General features: G+C 40.1%; 1 protein-coding gene and 1 long non-coding RNA gene across 5 annotated transcripts in view; one reads left to right on the top strand and one right to left on the bottom strand.

Moving 5' to 3' along the window:
* Positions 1–2: 2 nt before the first annotated feature.
* Positions 3–16,863, top strand: LOC141572710 (uncharacterized). Of its 2 annotated transcripts, XR_012498094.1 has the most exons (3): positions 929–1,180; positions 5,407–5,734; positions 7,651–16,863. It is a non-coding gene; the product is annotated as an uncharacterized LOC141572710 (long non-coding RNA). The 2 variants fall into 2 exon arrangements; XR_012498093.1 differs by having other exon boundaries at positions 3–1,180; positions 5,407–16,863.
* A 2,210-nt stretch (positions 16,864–19,073) lies between these two features.
* LOC109454334 (uncharacterized) overlaps positions 19,074–22,368 on the bottom strand; it is a 29,820-nt gene continuing 26,525 nt past the window's right edge. For all 3 annotated transcript variants that reach the window (XM_019744838.2, XM_074338131.1, XM_074338132.1), the window contains one exon: positions 19,074–22,185. In XM_019744838.2, the coding sequence (XP_019600397.2) occupies positions 20,706–22,185 (1,480 nt within the window). In that variant the 3' untranslated portion in view covers positions 19,074–20,705. The remainder of the gene's footprint in view (positions 22,186–22,368) is intronic.

Below are 22,368 nucleotides of genomic sequence, written 5' to 3'. Positions count from 1 at the left end.
GGGGCACCACAGCCCTGATCCAGCTCTGGGTGGGGCCTCACACTCAGCTGGGCCACCCTCTAGTGGGGAAGTCTGTCGTCTTCAACCTCAGTTTCCTGGTCTTTAAAATGGGTGTGAAGAGGGCAAAAGAGTCAAATCTTCCTTAGAATTCTAAGTCATGTTAATTGAAAGTCTCCTCCAAAAGCTAGAACTCAATCCTTCCTGCTTCCTTTTGAGTGTGGACCAGATTCAAAAGAGTTATTGACTCTCATCCAATGCATAAAGTATGGAAAAGCAAAAGACTACTGTGGAGACACCTGGCAGACACCCCTCACCCAGACGGTACAGGCTAATATTATAGTGGTGCATCTTTTTGATATCACATGGCCCTGACATACTGTAGTGAGAAGGGCACGTCACCTCTGTGGGTGAGGTAACCAGTAACGAGTAACCATGGGCCCATAATGAGAAGGACAATACCACATACACCCAAACTGAGGGATATTCTACAGAAGACCTGACCTGTACTCTGCAAAAATATCCCAGTAATGAAAAAGAAAGAAGCGTGAGGAACTGTCCCAGACTGGATGAGACCCAGCAGACAGGAGCACACAATGAAATGTGGGATCCTGGGCCAGAAAAGGGGCATTGGTGCAATAACTAGTGACACCCAAATAAAGCCTGGAGTTTCTTGAATGGTAACATAATTAAAATACATAATTTCTTAGTAGTTGCAGGCAGATCACGGTTCTAGAAGATATTAGCCATAAGGTAAGCAAGGAAGACTAGATTGGAGCTCTTTGCACTGTTCTTGGCAACTTTTCTGTAAATCTAAAATTATTCCCAATTAAAATAGTTTACTTTGAAAATGGGCAGGACCCAAGAAACTGAAAAATGTACTCAACATGTTCTGAGCACGCACTGTACCATAAGCCTGACAAAGCGGTGAACAGGACAGACAGGAAATCCCACCCTGCTGGGGCTGACATGCTAGAGAAATTTATACTCTAGCTGTTAATTACTCTCCTTTTTTGGAGGGTGGGGTGGGGTGTTCTCTTTCTATTTTATAATTTATGTACTGTTTGGAGTTTTGCTTAAAAAGCCCTGTTAGTTATTTTGCCAGCAGAACAAATGCACACTTCCTCTTAACAGATCTGTACTCAAATGCAAACACAGGAAACAGAGACCTCACTCGATTCAGGTCGGTATTTGTTTTTTTGGGGCACGGAGTGGGGGGAGGTGGGGGTGGTTGGTGTGTGTGGGGGGTGGAGGGAATGGAATTGGGGTTTGGGGACAGTGGGGGAGGTTTGGAAAGGGGCTTCAACTTTATCCCTACTGTTTTCTTTCACACAAAAAGGAAAAAAGAAATTATCAGAAGCAATTAGGACCAAATGTTCACATTTGCTTCTTCATGTGGTGGGTACAGGGGGGTTTTAGGGATACTCTTCTATGCTTTCTGTACTATTTTTAAGATCACACAAAATTATATTGTCTTATTGTAATACATGGTCTTTATAGAAAAGTTGGAACATACTGAAAAGCACAAATAAAACGATCACACTCGCCAGTAATACCCCTGCCTGGACAGTCACTATCCATTAACTTTTTTTTCCTGTTGATATTTCTATGCTTATATTTGTCTTCAGAAAAATGGGATACTAGTGATACCATTTTATAAGTTTTTAAAGCGTTAATGTTTTCTATGTTTTTTAAATTAAAAACCACAAAAGCATGTGCACATGACTAAAACAAACCAGGCTTTGTGCAGAGTGTGCAATGAAACTTGTGGTTACTTAGCTATGTCTCTCTGCTCACCTCGGGTTCTGAAATAAGCTCTTCACCCTCCATTTGCCCAGGAGAGCCCTATTCTGCTGATTTTCGGTGACAGTGGATCAGAATTTGGCTCAGAGACTACCTCCCCCTCCAATCCTCTTTGCTTCCCAGCTGCAACCTCAATCCCTTGGTTGAGTTCCTCCTTTGGCGTCTGCACGCCCTGCTCTCACTCCCCTCTCTTCTTGCTTTTACCACTCCTCTGGTCTTCTTAACCTGCCTGGGATAGGGCCATGCTCTGACCTCAGGGCCTTGGCTCTTGCTGTTCCACCTGCCTAGAAGGCTCTTCCTTCCCCAGATTACCCCCACCCCATGGCTCCCTTCCCATTGTATTTGAGTTTCTTTAATTTATCGAAAATGCACCCCTGCACCCCATTCTGACTCCCTCTCCTGCTGCAGTTTTCTTTGTTGCCATTATCCTGACTCGGCAGACCAACATACCTGTTTATTTTGTTTTTGGTCTGTCTCCCCACCAGAGTGAACTCCAAGGGGCCAATAACTTTCTGGGTCTTGTCCCCTGCTTTGTTTCTCTGGCATCTAGAATCCAGGGCACAATGGTGGTTGCCCAGGAATTATCTGGGGGATGGAGTGAAGGGATGCTCCTTCAGGACCCCTCTTCCCTCTAGTCTGAATGTGCAGACTTCCCACCCCCCCACCTCCCAGCTTCATTCCACCAACTCCTTTACAGCTGGTTCCAATTCTAACATTGTTGCTGGTAGTGTTGATAATCTGACTCAGACACAACTCTTGGAGATATTTCAGTCACCCCTGATTAGACTCTGCATCTCTTTCACATCCGGGGCACAGCGCTCAAGTCACACTAAGGGCAGATTATTCCCACCTCAGGGCCTTTGCACTTGCTGTTCCCTCCACTGGACCACACTCCCCCCATCTTCCTGTCATGGAGTACTTGGCTTAAATGCCACCTCCTCAGACTACCCTGACACCCTGACACAATTAGCACCTCTCCCCATCACCCACTCCCTAGTCTCTACTGTTGTCAAGCACACTCTCCCACCCTCCCCGCCAAGAGTTCCCATGAAAACAGGTCTGAATGGATAACCAATGTACACTCAATGGGGACAGATGGGGCACGGGGCTAAGATTACTTCTGACAAGCACGAGTCACTGAAAGGAGCTTGGCACTGACTGGTACGTGTGGTGTAAGGAGAGCCTGAGGTGGAGGCCAGTGGATGGTATCAGGAGGTGGGGAACAGAGGCTAAAGGGGCCATAGGAACAATGGCCTGGAGCTATGCAGTAGGGACTTGATCTGGAGGGCGACAGGTTTGGAGGAGGATGGGGTCCAAGCTGTATTTTTTACCAGATCAGGGTGGAAAAGAGCAAGTCACAGCAGATTCTATCTATCTATCTATCTATCTATCTATCTATCTATCTATCTATCTATCTATCTATCATCTGCCTACCTACCTACATACCTATCAATCAATCACACTGTATCTTGACACAAAACTACCAGTGCTCAGTTGCTACACACCAAGAAGAAATTCGGATGTCAACAGGAACCGAATTAAGAGTGATATCCTCTGGGGAGGGTTGCTACAGGAAATGATTATATTTTATCGATTTCTTTATGGAATTCATCTTTACAAATTATAAGCGGGTAATATGTTTGTAATCAGGAAAATGATATTTACCTAAATAGTCATTCAGCACTCCAGACGGCTGTTCAAAGATGGTCGAGCCTGGGTGCTCTGCATCCGTCTGCCTGGGTTTGGATTGCAGCTGCTCAGCTGTTACTTAGCTGTGTGACTGTTGTCTAGGGACTTCACCTCTCTGTGCCTTATTTCTTCATCTTTAACATCGATGATGTTACAGTTGTTCAATACAGGGTGTTGTGGGGATCAAAAGACCTGCCACAGATGGAACGTGTGGAACGAGGCCTTGCCCATAGCAACCACTCGCTGTAAGCCAGCTGCCGCTGCTTATGGTTCTTCTGACCATCACTATTATGTGCATTATTATTGTAGGGCAGTGAGAGTTTGGATAGACCGAGCATGTTTAAGAGGCAGAAATGATAGTTTGGGGACCAACTAATCCCAGTTTACCCAGGGCCTTTCCTGACTTTAGCATACAAAGTCCTGCATCCCAGGAACCCTCTCCGTCTTGGGTAAATTGGGAGGACAGTTGGTCACCCTAAGATAAATCCTGGGACCCAATGGTGACAGAGGGGAATCACCGGCAACCCCTTGCTTTTGGGCCTGGTGAATCAGATCCCACTCCAAGGAGGACACTCGGGAGAGGAACCGTTTTAGAGGGAAGTACTCATACATAAACCCAAATGTGGATGCGTTGAATTTGAGGGACCACTTGCCTGTCCAGGTGGGAGAAGATAGATTTTCCTGTGAGAAGTTAAGGACAGATGTCCCAGTATTTTATTCGGAAATACTTCAAACATATGAGGTCTAACAATTAAGTTCGCAAACTTACTGCAATGATGTTGCTAACCATTTTTGATATCAGAGGGATTATTCATTATGAATTTGTACCAACTGGACATTTAACCAAGTTTACTATTTGGAAGTGCTGAAAAGGCTATGTGAAAAAGACAAAAACATTAGAGGACAAACATTTAAAAAAAAAGAAAAGAAAAAGACAAAAACGACCTGAACTTTTCACCAACAATTCATGGCTCTTGCATCACGACAATGCACCAGCTCACACGGCACTGTCTGCGAGGGAGTTTTTAGCCAGTAAACAAATAACTGTATTGGAACACCCTCCCTACTCACCTGATCTGGCCCCCAATGATTTCTTTCTTTACCTGAAGAGAAAGGAAATATTGAAAGGAAGACATTTTGATGATATTCAGGACATCAAGGTTAACACAACAACTCCAGTGGCCATTCTAGAAAAAGAGTTCCAAAATTGCTTTGAAAGGTGGACTAGGCACTGGCATCGGTGCATAGCTTCCCAAGGGGAGTACTTTGAAGGTGACCATAGTGATATTCAGCAATGAGGTATGGAGCACTTTTTCTAGGATGAGTTCACAAACTTAATTGTCCGTCCTCGTACAGCAAAGTTGAAAGAATCGTACAGTGAACATCCACATACTCACTCCTAGATACTGCAATTAATGTTTGAATATATTTGCTTTAATGTCTATTCATTCATCCATCTTACTTTTTCCCCATGTTAGTATGTCACAGACATCTGCACACTCTTCTCTCAACACTTCATACCATTAACTAGAGTTTAATATTTGTTTGTGGTTCTTTGATGTAAAATTTACATAAAATTGTGTGCACAACTCTTAAGTGTACACTGGCTGAGCTCTAATGAACCTCAGTTATAGCCATTAAGGAAATAATTTGCTCATTCCTGGTGAGATTCAAAACAAAACATAAAAGTTACTGGAGGCAGCTCAGGCTCTGCCGTGTGCAAAGCTCTGTGACAAGGAGCAAGTGGTTTATCCTATCTGGGCCTCAGCTTTCCATCTCTAAAATGGGTAGAGTAAGGGAGTCTACTTGAAATCTGATGTGGTTGTTGTGAGTGTTAAACTAGTTAATGTAAGTAGAAATACTGAAGAGTGCCTGGCATGTAGGAAGTGTCTTAAAAACACTTTCCATATTACCCAGATGGAACAGTTAAAAGAATTACAGTTGGCGGAGGAAGACGTAAAGGCAAAAGTATGTTGTTGAAAAATTTCAAAGATGGCCAACAGAGGAACCTCAGCGGGATCTACATGGTTGTGAGGAGACAGGTGCGGGGAGAGAGAGGCTGTGAGCTAAATCGTGATCCACCGCCACGGAAAACCAGCAGGTGAAGGCTCCATTTACCTGTGGGTGAAGAGATGGAGAAGAGTGCATTCAGCATTTGGACATGACCAGAGGGAGAAACGTAAGACTCCACAGGTGTTTGCCATTTATTATAAGCCCTGCAAAAGATCTCATTTATTTAAATCATGTACGTATGTTTTTGTATTTTTAATTTAAATTTAACTTGAAAAACGGACAAGATTCTGACACGTGTTGTAACATGGAGGAACCCTGAGGACATTATATTAAGTGAAATAAGCCAGACACAAAAGGTCTGTGAGCTTCCACTTATATGAGGTCCCTAGAGGAGTCAGATAGGATGGTGGTGCCAGGGGCTGGGGGAGGGGAGGGGAGTGAGTGTTTAATGGGGACAGAGTTTCAGTGTGGGAAGGTGAGAAAGTTCTGGAGACGGATGGTGGTGATGGTTGCACAACAATGAGAATGTACTTAATGCCACTGAAGTAGACACTTAAAAATGGGACAGATGGTAAATTTTATGGTACAGGTATATGTATTTTACCTAAATTAAAAACAAATTAACAAACCAGAAAGCACAGAAGATTATCCCTAAAACACCCCTGTATCACCACAGGAAGAAGCTAATGTTAACATTTGATTCTAATCATTTCAGATATCTGTTTTCCTTTTAATGAAAGAAAATTGTACTGGACAAAGTTGAACACCCCTAACCCCCGGCCCGCCTTGTAATTTCAATTAAAAAAATCCCAAGTAGTTGTAATGCAGGGTGTCATGCGGGGTCTCTGGTCCCGCTCCCACATAAGAACTCAGGACATGGTGAGGCCAAAAGGAACACCCCCGGAGCCATAGATGGGGGAGTCATACCACTATAGTCTCGCTGGCAGCTGGGTTGGAGACACAGGAAGCAGGAGCCACACATCTGCAACCCGCTGTCTGCTTCTCTATCAACCAACCAACCTCACCTGCTAGCTGCAATCCAGTGTTGCTAGCTCAGCCCCCATCTTCTTGCTAGCCCCCATTTCCTGCTAGGGTAGCCACGGCAGTTATATTAGTGGCCAATGGCTCACTGGTTACAGCTGACAGCCAACTAGCCACAGCTGATGGCCATCCAATCACAGTTGATGGCCATTTACTACCTGAGCCAGCACCTTGAGAGCCTGGAAACTGCACTCCTGTCTCTGTCCCCACAGTAGTTTACAGTGAGAAGCTTCCCTCCCACTCTGCTCCCCCAACTACCCCCTCCACCACTTTGGAGGGAACAAGTTTACCAGATTTTTGTTCTCCTTCCAGAGATGATTAATTGATTTCAGGCTGGTAACTTTAAGTTGAAAAGTATACAATAATTTGGCTGAGTTTAGGAGCAGTACCAGAATGTTTAAAATAATACATTTCCTCCTACTTACACGTTTAATTTTTTAATTTATAACTGCTAAGGACCTCAGAAGGGTTTGTTGGGTGGAGGCACTTAACAAGATTAAAGAATAAAATATATGATTTAATAAGTGTCACCTATAATGTTTAAGTGATTTCAACCCACTACGTATGTAGTTCTAAGTGAACCCAAATGTGGAGCCAGTGGCCTCTTGAAAGTGATGGTCCACTCTGCCAGGTATAAAGTAACATAGTAGCTGTAACTGGAACTTAAAGGCTGAAGTGAAACTGTGTTTCTCAACGTATAATTTAAATGGACCATATATTTACAAAGTAACTATAAAGATGGATTTTTCTAGGCACCAAAGCTGCCCCAAACCCAGGCACTGTCCTGAGTTTGACTTGAAGAACCAAAAGGCTAGTGTGGCTGGAACAGAGCAAGTGAAGGAGAAAGTGGGAGGAGATGAAGGCAGGGAAGTGAGGAGGGTGTGCGTGGGGTAGATCGCGTGGGGCTTTAGGGCCTGTGGGGAAGGGGGCTTTTATCACCAGTGAGGTGGGTGCAATGGAGAATTCAGCGCGGAGGAGGGACTGATCTAATTTAGGTTTTGCATAATTTTCACTTGCTGTTGCGCTGGGGGGCACCGCCACTGGATGGGAGGAGCAGGTGGGAAAAACTGGGTCTTACTCGTTTTAAAATTTTTTTTTTTAAAAAAGGAGCAGAGGTCTTGGCTTAGGATGCCCAACGGATCGGAAGGCGGGGCTGCCTTTTAGCTCCTTGACCTGTCCATTGCTGCCCCCGCGTGGCCACAGCTTGAACTGCAGAAGTTTAAGTTGTACAGCACGACTTACATAGGTTGTGAAATGATTACTACAATAAGTTTAGTTAACATCCATCATCGCATACAGATAGAAAAAAAGAAAAGACAAAAAAGTTTTCTACCTTGTGATGAGAACTCTTAGGATTTACTCTTTTAACAACTTTCAAATACACAATACAACATTGTTAACTTAGAGTAATGCCCTCAAGGTCCATCCATGCTGTTGCAAATGGCAAGATTTCCCTCTTTTTAATGGATGAATAATATTCCAGTGTTCATATATACCACAACTTCTTTATTCATTCATCAGTCAATGGACATTTAGGTTGTTTTCATGTCTTGGCTACTGTAAATAATGCGGCTGTGTATGAGGCGGAGCAGATCTCTTTTTGACATAGTGTTTTTGTTTCCTTCGGATATATTCCAGAAGTGGAACTGCTGGATCATAAGGTAGTTCTATTTTTAATTTTTTGAGGAACCTCCATACTATTTCCCATAGTGGCTGCACCAATTTGCAATCACACCAACAGTGCACAAGGGTTCCCTTTTCTCCACATTCTCCCCCACACTTGTTTGCTGATTTATTGATGATGGCCATTCTGACAGGTGTGAGGTGTTATCTCATTGTGGTTTTAATTTGCATTTCTCTGATGATTCTTTATATGTCTGTTGGCCATGTATGTCCTCTTTGGAGAAATATTTAAGTTCTCTGCCCTTTGGAGAAATGTTTATTCAGGTCCTCTGCTCATTTTAAAATTTTTTTGTGTTAAAGTGTATGAGTTTCTTATATATTATGGTTATTAACCCCTTATTAGATGCAAATATCTTCTCCCACCCAGTAGGTTGTCTTTCATTTTGTTGATGGTTTCTTTCACTGTACAAAACCTTTATAGTTTGATGTGGTCCCATTTTCAATCTCACTTTTGTTGCCTTTGCTTTTGGTGTCAGATTAAAAAAAAAATCACCAAGAGCTATAACAAGGAGGTTACAGACTATGTTTTCTATAAGTTTTATGGTTTCAGGTCTTAATGTTTAACTCTTTAATCCATTTCGAGTTAATTTTTGTGAGTGGTGCAAGACTGGGGTCTGGTTTCATTCTTTTGCATGTACATATCCAATTTTCCCAGCACCATTTATTGAACAGATTTTCCTCCATTAGGTTTCTTGGCTCCCTTGTCAAATAATAGTTGATTATATATTTGTGGGTTTATTTCTGGGCTCTTGGTCAATGTGTCTGTGTTAATGATTGTAACGTTTTGTTTTGACTACTATAGCTTTGTAATATAGCTTGAAATCAGGAAGTGTTTTTGAAATCAGAAAACTTTGCTCTTCTTTCTCAGGATTGATAGAGGTACTCAGGATCTTTTGTGGTTCCATATAAATTTTAGGATTTTTTTTCTATTTTGTAAAAAATGTTATTGGAATCTTGATAGGGATTGCATTGAATCTATTGATGGCTTTGGTAGTATGAACATTTTAACACTATTCTTCCAATACATGAACACGGGATATCTTTTTATTTATTTGTGACTTCAACTTCTTTCATCAGTGTCGTATAGTTTTCAGTGTACAGCTCTTTCACCTCCTTAAATTTATTCCTAAGTATTTTATTATATTTTTTATAGTTTACTGTATTTTAATAGCAAACTTACAGGAATAGCACAGGTGGCTGACATTAAAAACACCTGCATGTAGGACAATTCAGTTAAAGAAGTATAGTGAATGGATGGAATCTACTGTATGATAAAAATGCTACAAACTCCATTTTGTTGCCATCAGTAAGACATTTTTTTAAAAATAAAAATCTAAATGCTGGCATTGTTTAGAAAAATTTAACAGGTTTATTTATAATTGTTATAAAGTGAAACTGTTGAGACTTGTTCACTGAAACATTTTGACTTGCATTAATGCTTTATGTCCCCATGTTTATATTAAAAATTCATACACAAATGAAAATGGAAAAACTTTTAATACCTGATTTCTGTGCCCTATTTTTTCACTTGCAACCATCTACTTAAGTACCTCTTGACCCCTTGGGGAAATATCTATATCTATATCTATATCTATATCTATATCTATATCTATATCTATACCTATACCTATATCTATATCTCTCTATCTCTATCTCTATCTCTATCTCTATCTCTATCTCTATCTATCTCTCTCTCTCTATATATATATTTTTTTTTGGGAAAAAATATTTAACAACCAATAACAAGAAGACAAGAAATTTGGTTTTTTAAAGAATGAAATAGTGCCTATCATAGTGGATTGTTAAGCACATCTCCACATATATGGCATGCTAGCTGGTGTCTTTTGGCATAATTTTTACACATTTGGCATGGATAGCACACAGGTTGGCGTCCTCTAAAAGGCCAACCAGATGGGCCACACTTGCCTCCTTTACAGTAGCAATAGCTGTGCTCTGAAAGCACAGGTCTGTTTTGAAGTCCTGAGCATTTTCTTGCAACAAATGCTGGAAAGGAACTTTAGACTTTTACCTTTATTTTTTATTGGAGAATGTTGGTAAACAGTGTGTTTCTCCAGGGACCATCAGCTACAAGTCATTGCAATCTAGTTGCGGGGGGTGCAGCTCAGCTCCAAGTCCAGTTGCCGTTTTCAATCTTTAGTTGCAGGGGGTGCAGCCCACAATCCCATGCGGGAATTGAACTGGCAACCTTGTTTTTGAGAGCTCGCACTCTAACCAACTGAACCATCTGGCCACCCCTCCAAAAGCTCAGTCAGTGGCAGCTCGTTGTCCTCAATCTAGTTGTGGAGGGCACAGTTCACTGGCCCATGTGGGAATCGAACTGGCAACCCTGTTGTTGAGCACTCACGCCTAACCATCCAGCTGCTCCTGGTCTTTCTTTTTTCTTAATGTAGGAGTTTATCACTATAAACTTGCCTTTTGAACTGCTTTTGCAGTATCCCATAGGTTTTGTTATGTTGAGTTTCCACTTTCATTTGTTTAAAGTTATTATTTTAAAATTTTTGGGACCCATTTGTTGTTCAGGTGTATGTTGCTTAATTTGCACATATTTCCAGCTTTCCTCCTATTATTGATTTCTAGTTTTATTCCATTGTGCTCAGAAAAGATACTTGATATGACTTCAGTCTTCTTAAATTTGCTAAGAATTGTCTTGTGAAGTATTATATGATTTACCCTGCAGAATATTTCATGTGCACTTGAGAAGAATGTATATTCTGCTGCTGTTAGATGGACTACTCTGTATATGTCTGTTAGGTAGTACAAGGGTCTCGGGGTCTGAGTGTTTCTTGCTATCCTTGCTAAATGTTAAAATGTAGCACAGTATTTGGAGATGCAGCAGTAAACAGGATGAGCTTGATAGGAACCCAACCTGATAAGTATAGCCAACTGCAAAGAAGAAACCAACATGTAATTAGCCAAATAGTATACATAAGCAATGGCCAAGCCTCTCTTTAGGGAGACAGAGCTTTGGATGTGAATCCCATCTCCTTTACTTGCTTCAAGTAAATAAAACTACCACCTAACAATAACTATGGTTTGTTCTTAAATGGTGAACGCTTTGAGTTTGGTAATAGGTTCATTCGGTCTAAAGTATGGTTTAGTTGGATGTTTCCTTGTTGATTTTCTTTCTGGATGATCTATTCATTGTTCAAAGTGGGTATTGAAGTCTTCTACTATTATTGTATTGTCTACTTTCCCCTTAAGATCTGTTTGTATTTGTTTAATATATTTAGGTGCTCTGATGTTGGATACCGATATATTTATTACTGATATATCTTCTTGATGAATTGACCCCTTTATCATTATGAAAGTATAACTACTCCTGCTCTCTTTTGGCTTCTACTTGCATGGAATATCTTTTTCCATCCCTTCACTTTGATTCTATCTGAGTTCTTAAAGCTGAAGTGAGTCTTTTGTAGGCAGCATATAATAGTTGGGTCTTGTGTTTCTTTCTTTTTTTAATCCATCAATATACTCTACGAGTATGTCTTTTGATTAAAGGATTCAATCCATTTATATTTAGAGTAATTATTGACAGGTAAGGACTTACTAGTGCCATCTTGTTAATTTTTTTCTGTTCGTTTTGTAGTTCCCTTGTTATTTTCTTCATCTCTTGCTGCCTTCCTTTGTGGATTGATTTTACATATTAGTATGCTTTGATTCCCTTCTCTTTATCTTATGTGAATCTTTTGTAGGTTTTTGCTTTGTGGTTACCATAAGAATTACATAAAACATTTGTAGATATAACAGTCTATTTTATGCTCTTAACAACTTCAATCATATACAAAAACTCTACCTTTTACTCCCCTTTGTCACAATTTACCTTTTTTTATTGTGTACTCATAAGCAAATTATTATAGCTATAGTTATTTTTATTACTCTTGTTGTTAACCTTTATACTGGAGTTAAGTGTTTAACTCTTCACCGTATTACAGTATTAGAGTATTCTGAATTTGACTTTACCTTTACCAGAGTGTTGTATATTCATAGGTTTTCATGTTACCAATTACTGTCCTTTCTTTCAGCTTGAAGATTCAGCATTTCTTGTAAGGCAGGTCTAGTGGTAATAAACTCCCTCGGATTTTATTTGCCTGGGAAAATCTTTCTCTCTCCTTCAGTTCTGAAAGATAGGTTCTCTGGGCAATGTATTCTAGGTTGGCAGTTTTTTTTCTTTTTCTGTCAGCACCTTAAATATATTTTACCACTCTCTCCAGGTCTGTAAGGTTTCTGCTGAGAAGTCCTCTGATAGACTTACGGGGGTTCCCTCATAAGTTACAAGCTTTTTTCTCTTGTGACTTTTAAGATTCTGTGTCTTTGATTTTTGACAGTTCTATTGTAATGTGTCTTGGAAAGGGTTTCTTTAAATTGATTTTGTTTGATAATCTGTGAATGTCACTTACTTGGATATCCAAATATCTGCCCAGATTTGGAAAGTTGTCAGCCATTATTTCTTTAAATAAGCTCTCTGCTTCCTTCTTCCTCTCTTTTGCTCTGCAACTCTAAGAATTTGCAAATTTGTTTTTTTTTTTTGGTTGTTTTTTTTTATGGTATCCTGTAGATCAAATAGGCTTTCTCCACTCTTTTTCATTCTTTTTCTTTGTTCTCTGACTGGATATTTTCAAAGTTCCTGTCTTCAAGATCACAGATTCTTTTTTCTGTTTGATCACTTCCGCTGTGGATGCTCTCTATTGCATTTTTCATTTCATTCTTTATATTCTTCAGTTCCATAATTTGTTTGGCTCTTTTAAATGATTTCTATCTCTTCATTAAACTTCTTGTTTGTGTAGTCTTTTCTTGATTTCACTGAATTGCCTGTATTTTCTTATAGCTCACTGTTTCCTTAGAACAGCTATTTTGAATTCTTTATCTGCTAAATTGCAGATCTCCCTGTCTTTGGGTTTGGTTAGTGGAAGATTATTGTCATCCTTTGGTGGTGCCATGTTACCTTTATTTTTCATGTTCTTTGAAGTTTTCATTGCTATCTTTGCATTTGAAGTAACAGTCAACTCTTCCAGTCTTTACTAACTTCTTTCAGGAAAGGGATAACTTCCATCAGCCCTGCTAGAGATGCTGAGGGTATCTCCGACCTTCTGTGGGTACACCAGCTCCATGCTTCTTGCTCCCTCTTGTGGCAGAATTCGTAAGTTTGTAAGCCTTCTCTGGATCTTGTAACCACTAAGTCAAGTGTGGACAGTCTTTTCCCCCCCAAAGGTGGCATTAAAGCTTGTTTGTGGTCTCTCCCTGGCCTATAGATTCTGCCGATTTTTGCACGTGCTCACTAGCCATCTGTGCACAGAGAGCTGGCCACGGGGTAGGGGAGGTGTGTAGGTGAGGTATGCAGAGCCCTTGGAGTATCTATGGGCCAGTTGGGGGAATCCATGGGTGAGGAGTTCCCAGTGGCTTGTTGGCAGGCTTCTTGATGGAAACTGTGATGCAGAGAGTAGGATCCATGTCCCTTCAATGTCCTCTGAGAGTCTTATCTGCCACTCTTCCTACCTCTCTCCTCCCCAAAGTCACGCAGCTCACAATTCAGTGCTCTCAAGATCTCTCTTGGCCTATAATTGTGCCACCTTAGTGGAGAGACGATGCAGGTCAAGTCAAACTGTTTCTCTTACCCTGGTCAATGTATCCAAAATCATTCTTTTTTTGTTTGTTTCCTCCAATGGCGTGCTGGGACTTCTCCTCCAGAAATCTGAACTTCCACACTTTCTCTCCACGGGTGATTGTTTGAGTCAGTGTTCTCCAGGGGCTCCCAGACCGTGCCTGCGAGGGCCTGAAGCCTGTTTACAGGCCAGTACAGGGCCCACAGCTGGGAATGAGGTCTGTCTGTTTGGCAATTTCATGCACATATTTCACTTGCTTGTGTGTGCACGTGGCTTGCCATGTCTGCATTCATTGGGTTGCAACCCTTACTTTTCCCCCCCAAAAATCCATTTTGGTGATGAAACACCTAGTCCATATTATTTTTCAATCAACATTTTGGGGGCTTGTCTGGGATTCCAGAGAACAACACTGATGGCTTCACGGCAGGTGAGCAACCAGTTGCTGGCACCCGACATAGAGCCACTTTGGCTCCTGTCTTGCTCTCCAATATGAAAGCTTAGGGTAAGTCTTGTCCAGGAATTGAGCTTCTGCTTTTTGTATTTTGAAGCTCTCTGGGCTTTATTTGGTAATTGTTTAAAATTTTTTGTTTTGTTTTTGTCTGTCTTGTTGTTGTTAAAAAGGCCTTGTTTGTCTGTGTCTGTAAATACTCGATTTGGCACGTTGGCCTGATTTATTTGGAAACAGGTTGTCCACTGAGACAAAGCTAGCTTTGGGCTAAAGATCCCGTTTGGGACAGAAGTTATTTCCATGGAAATTAGTCAGTTTGGCCCAGAATTAGACTGTCGTCTCATTGAGAGGAGTGCCACTCAGCTCAGTCTATAACTGGACTCTTCCAGGGTCAGTTATTTTCCTAGAACTGGCTTTTAACCTTCGGCCTGGTCTTCTGTGATCAGACTGTTCCAGAGGGAGGCTGGCTGGTAGCTGACCTGCAGGCTGCTCGAGCTTGTTTTGGTCTTTTTGCTCTAGAGAAAAGTATCTGACAAATGGGATCTTGGTTATCTAAATATTTTAAGACCGTCCCTCCTCTGCCAGGGACTCTGGCCGAGTACAAGGTTAAAAGCCACAGACAATTTTCATGCACATATTTAACTAAATGGACAAATCTGACTAAAAGTAATTCAGAAAATCAGTGGCCACTGTGGGAAACTTTTGAGATTCCCCAAATTAATTTTCTTAAAACCAAATTGGACAAAAATAGTGCTAAAACTGAGTGGAATGCCTATTTTGAATGGTATTTTGAGGCTTCCAAATGAGACCAAGAATCTGAAGCCACCTCTTTGTTAAATAAAATCTTAAAATTAAAAGGCTACTGAAACTTAAATGGCATCTGAAGTCACATGTTCTTCCTCTGCAGTGCTGTCTTGCCCTCCCCCCTCGACTCCATTGTCTCAGGTTCCATCTTTAGGTCCACCCTATCCTTCTATGCACTTTGCCTCAGGTTTATTCTCCAGTTTGTGCAAGTGCTTCTTCCCCAACTCCATTGCCTCACACTCCACCTTTGACACCATCTTGCCTTCCACCACTGCTTTTACTTCTGGTTTCACCTTCAGGGCCATGTCCTCCTGAATCCTCCCCTGCTCTTTCTTCCTACAACCCAGGGAAGCCTGTGTGCACTGCCCCTGACAGTGTAAATTGCCTAGCTCTTTTGAGATTTGGCAAATAGTTTTTACACAGCTTCCCCTCATCTCATGGACATAAATGTTTTAGTCATGACATGTTTGTGTTCTCACTGGACTGAAGTTTCCCTTGCAGACAAGTTAATGCCTCTAAAGTGGCTAAAGTGCTGTTAGAAAAGATTATTCCTACTCGGGAACTCCTCTTGAACGCCAGTGATCAAAGAACCTATTTCACTGGTCAGGTGCTACAACGAATCTATTTGGCCAGTTTTACATTTTCACTATGCTTACCACCCTCAATCCTCAGGTTTAGTTGAACATTATGAAGATTCAATTGGCAAAATTTGCAGTAACTCTCCAAATACGTTGGCCAAAATCATTATCATTGGTCCTCTTAAATGTCAGATCTCTCTCTTTTGGGACTCAAAAGCTTTCCCCTTTTGAGATAATTACAGCACTCCCCATGCATTTGGCTCCTGCTTCTTTTGATCCACAGTTGGTAAAAGACATACTTCAATAATGTAAAGGCTTGTTTCTATTGAAAATCATGCTTTGGTAGAACAATCTTTTCACAGTGTACTCCAGGGAAATGAAAAACTCAAGATCTATACAACCTGGAGACTTCATTCATTGGAAAAGACACCTCAAAAAAGATTCCCTCCAGCCTGTTGGAAAGGCCTCTGTCAGGTACTGTCGATAAACCCCTGTGCTGCTAACTCCAGTGGGTAGACTCTTGATTACATGTGTCAGATCTAAAGAAGGCACCAAACAGTCTGATGACCTGAAACTAAAAAGCTGTCAAAAATTAAAGCAGGTGGCCTCTGAAGATGAATTGCCAAAACAACTGAACCAGGCCTGGACAATTTCTTTCTTACTATTCGTAGTTTACTTTCTCTTTTCCTAAGCTATTGTGAAAAGGAGGAAATTTCTGGTTATTGAATCTGTCATCAAGAACTTTGATCTAAGATAACGGTGGTCTTCATCTACAGGTTTGAGCTCCTGATTTAAATTCATCATGTAGACTAAGTTGTCACATTGTTCTAATGCTGTTTTGAATTCTTAACTTTTGCATATGTTGCCTATTAACCCTGGAAAAGCGCTGTTCCCAATCCATACACCTTTCCTCTGAGACACAACACCCAGAAGAGGTCCTGATATCAAGGGACAAAAAGGCTGAAGTTGGAAGACCTGTGATGCTTTCAGAGAAAGACCTTGATCAAAAGGGAGGAATGATAAAAGACTGACTAGGCCTTTTAGCGAACGTCACCAGTCAGGAGGCGCTATGGGAAGAACTAGAGCCTATGGGAGGACGTCTCACACTCTATGTAATCACGAGAACCCTACACATGAGGACCCTACAGGAAGAACTGTTTATAATAAAGCTCTATGGTTCTAACTACTCCTCCCCTTAATTTCCTTTCCCTTTATATAAATACTCCTCCATCTTGGCACGTGGGCCAGAGTGTGCACCTGGCTTGCTATGTCTGCATACACTGAGTTGCAACCCTTTCTTTCTCCTGAATATCCTTAGTGATGAACACCTAGTTGATATTTTTCAGTTGATGAGGCTAATTCCAAAATAGAACAGTGTCTGTGGACAGGCTGGAAAGGCTCCCTGTCCCTGCTGTTCCAAAGGGCTTTCTTCCTAGGAAGAGCAGGACTTCCATGTTTATAATCCCGCCCCAAGGTACCTATTACTGAGGCTATGTGCCTGGTGAGTGTGCTTGAAGAGTTGTAGTTCACCTCCAAAGGCAGTCTGTTGGCAGAATTCCTTCTTGCTTAGGGAAGGGCATTCTTTGTTCTATTAAGGCCTTCAACTGATTTGATGAGGCCCACCCACATTATGAAGGGTATTCTGATTTACTAAAACTTTTATCAATTTAAGAGATGTTCTCACTCAAAAAGCACCTTTATATAAACATCCAGTAGAATATTTGATCACAGTGGACTTGCATAAATATCACTCTATTCAGAGAATAAATTCAGGATGGCCTAAAACAGTGCAGAAAAACCTAACCTTTTCTCAAAATTGAGAGGGATTCCAGGTTTAATATAGAAGCAAAATGAAAATCCCAAATACTATAAACTTTAAAATAAAGGTGAATTAAAATTTTCTTAAATGATGTTAATCACAAAGACACCAGAAAGAGCTGTGGCCTGAATCAATGGAAAGTCTCAAGGTCCAGACACTCATGTCCCAATTCACGATCACCTGCAAAACTGCAAAAAGAATGAATATGAACCACGTCTGTATTTTTATGGGGAATCTTTCCTGTCGATCACAGGGATGCAGGACTTTCTCCATTGCTGTCCTCTATTTACTTCCACACCAAAGCAGTTCTTGAAACTGTAAGGTGTATTACATGCTGGAAATTCATGTGATCGAAAATGACACTGTCACTCACTGAGACTCCTCCCTTCAGAGAAAATATATACATACATCCAGCCTCCCCACTATCTCATTTTTTGGTTTTTACATTTCATCAAAGCTCTAATTTCCATCTTATAAACCAAACTTTACCACTGGTTAACCATCTCTTTTCCTGTAAAAATGAGCATCAGGTGAAAGAACTGGTTTATTTCATACCTCTACATCACGCCTGACAGTACCTTATTTGTGCTAAATTGGGTATGTTTTGAATCTACAGTGTCTGGTAGATGAGGTATGTTGAAAAATTTTTATCAAGAGTATAGTCTCTGAGCAAGAAAGGATTTATTGGAATAATGGTCCTGTCTTTCTCCCTTGCTAGGTTTGTGTTCTCTCACAATTTACCTAAACATATAGGCCTCAGTTGAGTCACAAAGGAGATGTTAAAGGTTTTATGTACTTTACTAAGATGTGAATTTCTACATTTTCACTGACGTACTTTATGGTAATGCCCACCCAATACACCAGTATCAGTATTTAGATAATGAGTAGGAAAGACAAAAACTGTCCCAGTGGACTAGGGGCTGGCCTTGCTTTTTCTTACTGTGAAGTGAAAAATGTCAAAGGCTTCCATGATCAAAGCTACTCAGTGATCACAATGGATTCATACAAAAATAAGGGTATTTTTAAACTATATCTGTAAAATTGGTGAGAGACAATTCCAAATCATAAAAATGACCAAAATTTCCCCCTTAATAACACGACTGACTGGAGCTTATGGGTTAGGTTTCGCTCTATTACACTGTTTTAGCCTTAAAGAAAACATTTATGATTGCCAATGATAGAATTAAGTTCACCTCACAGCATCCAATACATCCAGAAATATCCTGCTTCCTTGAATAGTAATCAAATCACTTGCAAAAGCCTAAATTATATATTGTTTTGAGCACCCTCTTACTGACAAATCCATAGTCAGTTAGGGTTTGCAGTCATTTTTAATACTACAATATACACCACTCTTGTTGACTTCTGGTGTAGTCCTGGTAGGTTTTGAAATGGCACTGACAAAACAAATGAATAAGAAATTAGCTTCAAGACAAAATCTGTTAACTATAAAATAAATAAATAAATAAATATACAATTTACCAGAAAAAACCCCAAAATATGGATATACAAGGAAATATTGAGTGAGAATATAGAACTATTAACTTGAAAAAATTACAAAGTTGATCTGAAAATCCTTAATTACAATGGGATATTTTAATATATGTGCTCAGGAAATGAAAATCACAACTGTCATATACAAACTGTATGAAAACAATAAGATATTTCTAAGAACTACAGATTTTATTTGACAAAAATACCTTGTTTTTAACCACAAACACACATAATAAAAAATTTGCTGCACACTTATGTACAGCTGTGAGCAATGGGAAACATTCACAATCTGCCTGATATGAGGAAGGTGCCAATTCTCACAGGGAAGGAGTGGGTCACAGAAGTCACTACACAGTGTAGCAGAGGAACAAACTCCAACCTGGTTCGTTTGGACGGCACCACTGCAGCTGTAATAGTGGAATCAGGAATACATGGTCACTAACAGTATTACCAGAACAAGGTGTTTACTGTACAAATTAGATCTTATATGAATACAGTCCAGGAAAGATGGAAGTACAAGCATCAGAAAATACTCCAAGCCATGAAAGTTCAAATTAGTTGCCTAGTAGACACATGGAAGATTGCAAGAAAACCCAAATGATGGATCTTCGACGTGGAACTTCTGAAGGTATGTGTGGAAACCTACACCTCTTGAGAAAATCGAAGCAGTTGATTGTGGTTTTGAGGATACTCTTGATTGACAGAGCAAGGAATCAGGAAAACAGGCTGGAAGCAGGTGTCCTCAATTCTTGTGCACCTGCGTCCCTCCCTGTATGGTGACTCCAAAACCTGACTAATGCCTTCTATACTTTTGCATTCCAAATCTCACACAAATGAAGCTATAGGTGAATTCTAAAATGAAACCATAGAAGGAAAAAATATTCTAAAACCGGTCACATTACCCAGGTGACAAAACACAATTTAGAACCAATTCTACATTTCATTGTTCAGTAACAACAACCCAAATGTCAACTCTGTGGTTGGGAATCCATGTATGTGGACAGCTGACTGTAGTTATACTCAAATCTTCAACTGCATGGGAGGTCAGTGTCCCGAACCCCTGCATTGTTCAAGGGTCAACTGTCATTCACATGAGACTATATCATAAAATTTGCATATTTACAAATTTATGTCATCTTTTATTAGCAAGGAAAATGGAATAAGGGTCTTCTGGTGAAAATAAAAGAGTAGGTTTTCTCGTAAAAAAGAAGGAAAATATACAGGATATCCAGTACCTGGCACAGGAGGCCAGCTGACATCCCAACAAATACTAAAATATCATTTGTCAATAACCCCTTATAAAACAATTGAAACATAAAAATCTATTGCATATTAGAAATACACTTCACCTGTATATCAAACAGGCTCCAAAATAGAAAGAGAAAAACGTTATTAAGTGATTTAAGAAGAAAATACCTATAAACCCTATGTAGTATTGCATAAAGAGTATTACCTCAATGTTCATTTTTGGAAGTAGTAAATATCCACAGTTCAAAGATCCACTTTAAGAATGAGGCACTAATAAAGACAATACATTTATAACTTTTATAATGACTTTCATGTTATAGTTTTCTGGAACTTTATACATGGATTAATTTGTATCGGGTTTTCTCATATGACTCATATATGTAGGATCTCATTCCAGTGGGAATTTTCACATGTAAGGATGAAGGCCGACTGATGTCCTTTTCAAATTGTTTACATTCAAGAAGTTTTTATTCTGTATGAGATCTTTCATGCCTTCTAAAGGAATGGGGACGACTGAAGGCTTTCCCACATTGTTTACATTTGTATGGTTTCTCGCCAGTGTGCGTTCTCACGTGTCCTCGAAAGGTGGTGCGATAAACGAAGGCTTTTCCACACTCTTTACATTCAAAAGGTTTCTCTCCAGTATGGGTTTTTTCATGTGTTCGAAAGGATGTGTAACAACTGAAGGCTCTACCACATTCCTTACATTCATAGGGCTTCTCTCCAGTGTGAGTCCTTTCATGTATTCGAAATGAACTGGGAAAATTGAAGGCTTTCCCACATTCCTTACATTTATAAGGTCCCTCTCCAGTATGCATTATCATGTGTGTTCGAACACTTGAGGGAGAAATGAAGGCTTTCCCACATTCTTTACATTTATAGGGTTTCTCTCCACTGTGCTTTCTCATGTGTCCTTGAAAGGTTGTACGATAAATGAAGGTCTTCCCACATTCCATACATTTATAGGGTTTCTCTCCAGTGTGTATTCTTTCATGTATTCGAAAGGAACTGGGCCAACTGAAGGTTTTACCACACTGTTTACATTCATATGGCTTCTCTCCAGTGTGAGTCCTTTCATGTGATCGAAAAGAACTGGGACAAATGAATGCTTTCCCACATTCCTTACATTTATAAGGTCCATCTCCTGTGTGTGTTACCATGTGTGTTCGAATGCTTGAAAGAGAAATGAAAGCTTTACCACATTCCTTACATTCATAGGGTTTCTCACCAGTGTGAATTCTTTCATGTATTCTTAAACCTAGAGGAGAACTGAAGGTTTTTTCACACTGCTTACATTCATATTGTTTCTCTGCAGTGTGAGTCCTTTCATGTCTTCTAAAGGAACTGGGACAACTGAGGGCTTTACCACACTGCTTACATTCATAGGGTTTTTCTCCAGTGTGATTTCTTTCATGTATTCGCAGACCTAGGGGAGATCTGAGAGATTTACCACACTGTTTACATTCATATGGTTTCTCTCCAGTGTGAGTTCTTTCATGTGTCCGAAGTGATGTGGAACAACTAAAGGCTTTCCCACATTCCTTACATTTATAAGGAGCATCGCCAGTGTGTGTTATCATGTGTCTTCGAAAGGTTGTGAGCCACGTGAAAGCTTTCCCACATTCCTTACATTCATAGGGTTTCTCTCCAGTGTGAGTCCTTTCATGTCTATGAACAGATTTCCGGTAACTGAAGCCTTTCCCACATTCTTTACATTTATATGGCTTCTCTTCACATTCATGATACTCATACGGTTTGTGTCCAGTGTGAGATCTGATGTGCCTATTAAGGGATGAATGACGCACAAAAACTTTCCCACACACACTACATTTACATAGTTTTACTTCAGAAATTTTCTTGTTCAGATTAAGATTCAGAATTTGGCTGATGGTTTCTTGACACTGACTACCTTCTTTGCTTTCATGGAAATTTTCTACCATATGACTTCTGTAAAAAATGAGAAGCATGTTATTAATGATTTCTCTAATTTCATTTTTATTAGTAGGGGATTGGAATTGCATTTTTATAATTTACAACAAAGGTGAAGGTTTTCTGTCCTTTCTGAATAGTCTGTAAGTGAATATACTGAATACTCTGTAAGAGGACTTGACCATGGCTATTATGAAAACA

Source organism: Rhinolophus sinicus, linkage group LG07 (genome assembly GCF_036562045.2).
Source record: "Rhinolophus sinicus isolate RSC01 linkage group LG07, ASM3656204v1, whole genome shotgun sequence".
Taxonomy (NCBI): domain Eukaryota; kingdom Metazoa; phylum Chordata; class Mammalia; order Chiroptera; family Rhinolophidae; genus Rhinolophus; species Rhinolophus sinicus.
Note: the sequence above shows the minus strand (reverse complement) of the source record. Positions and strands in the feature narration are given on the sequence as shown.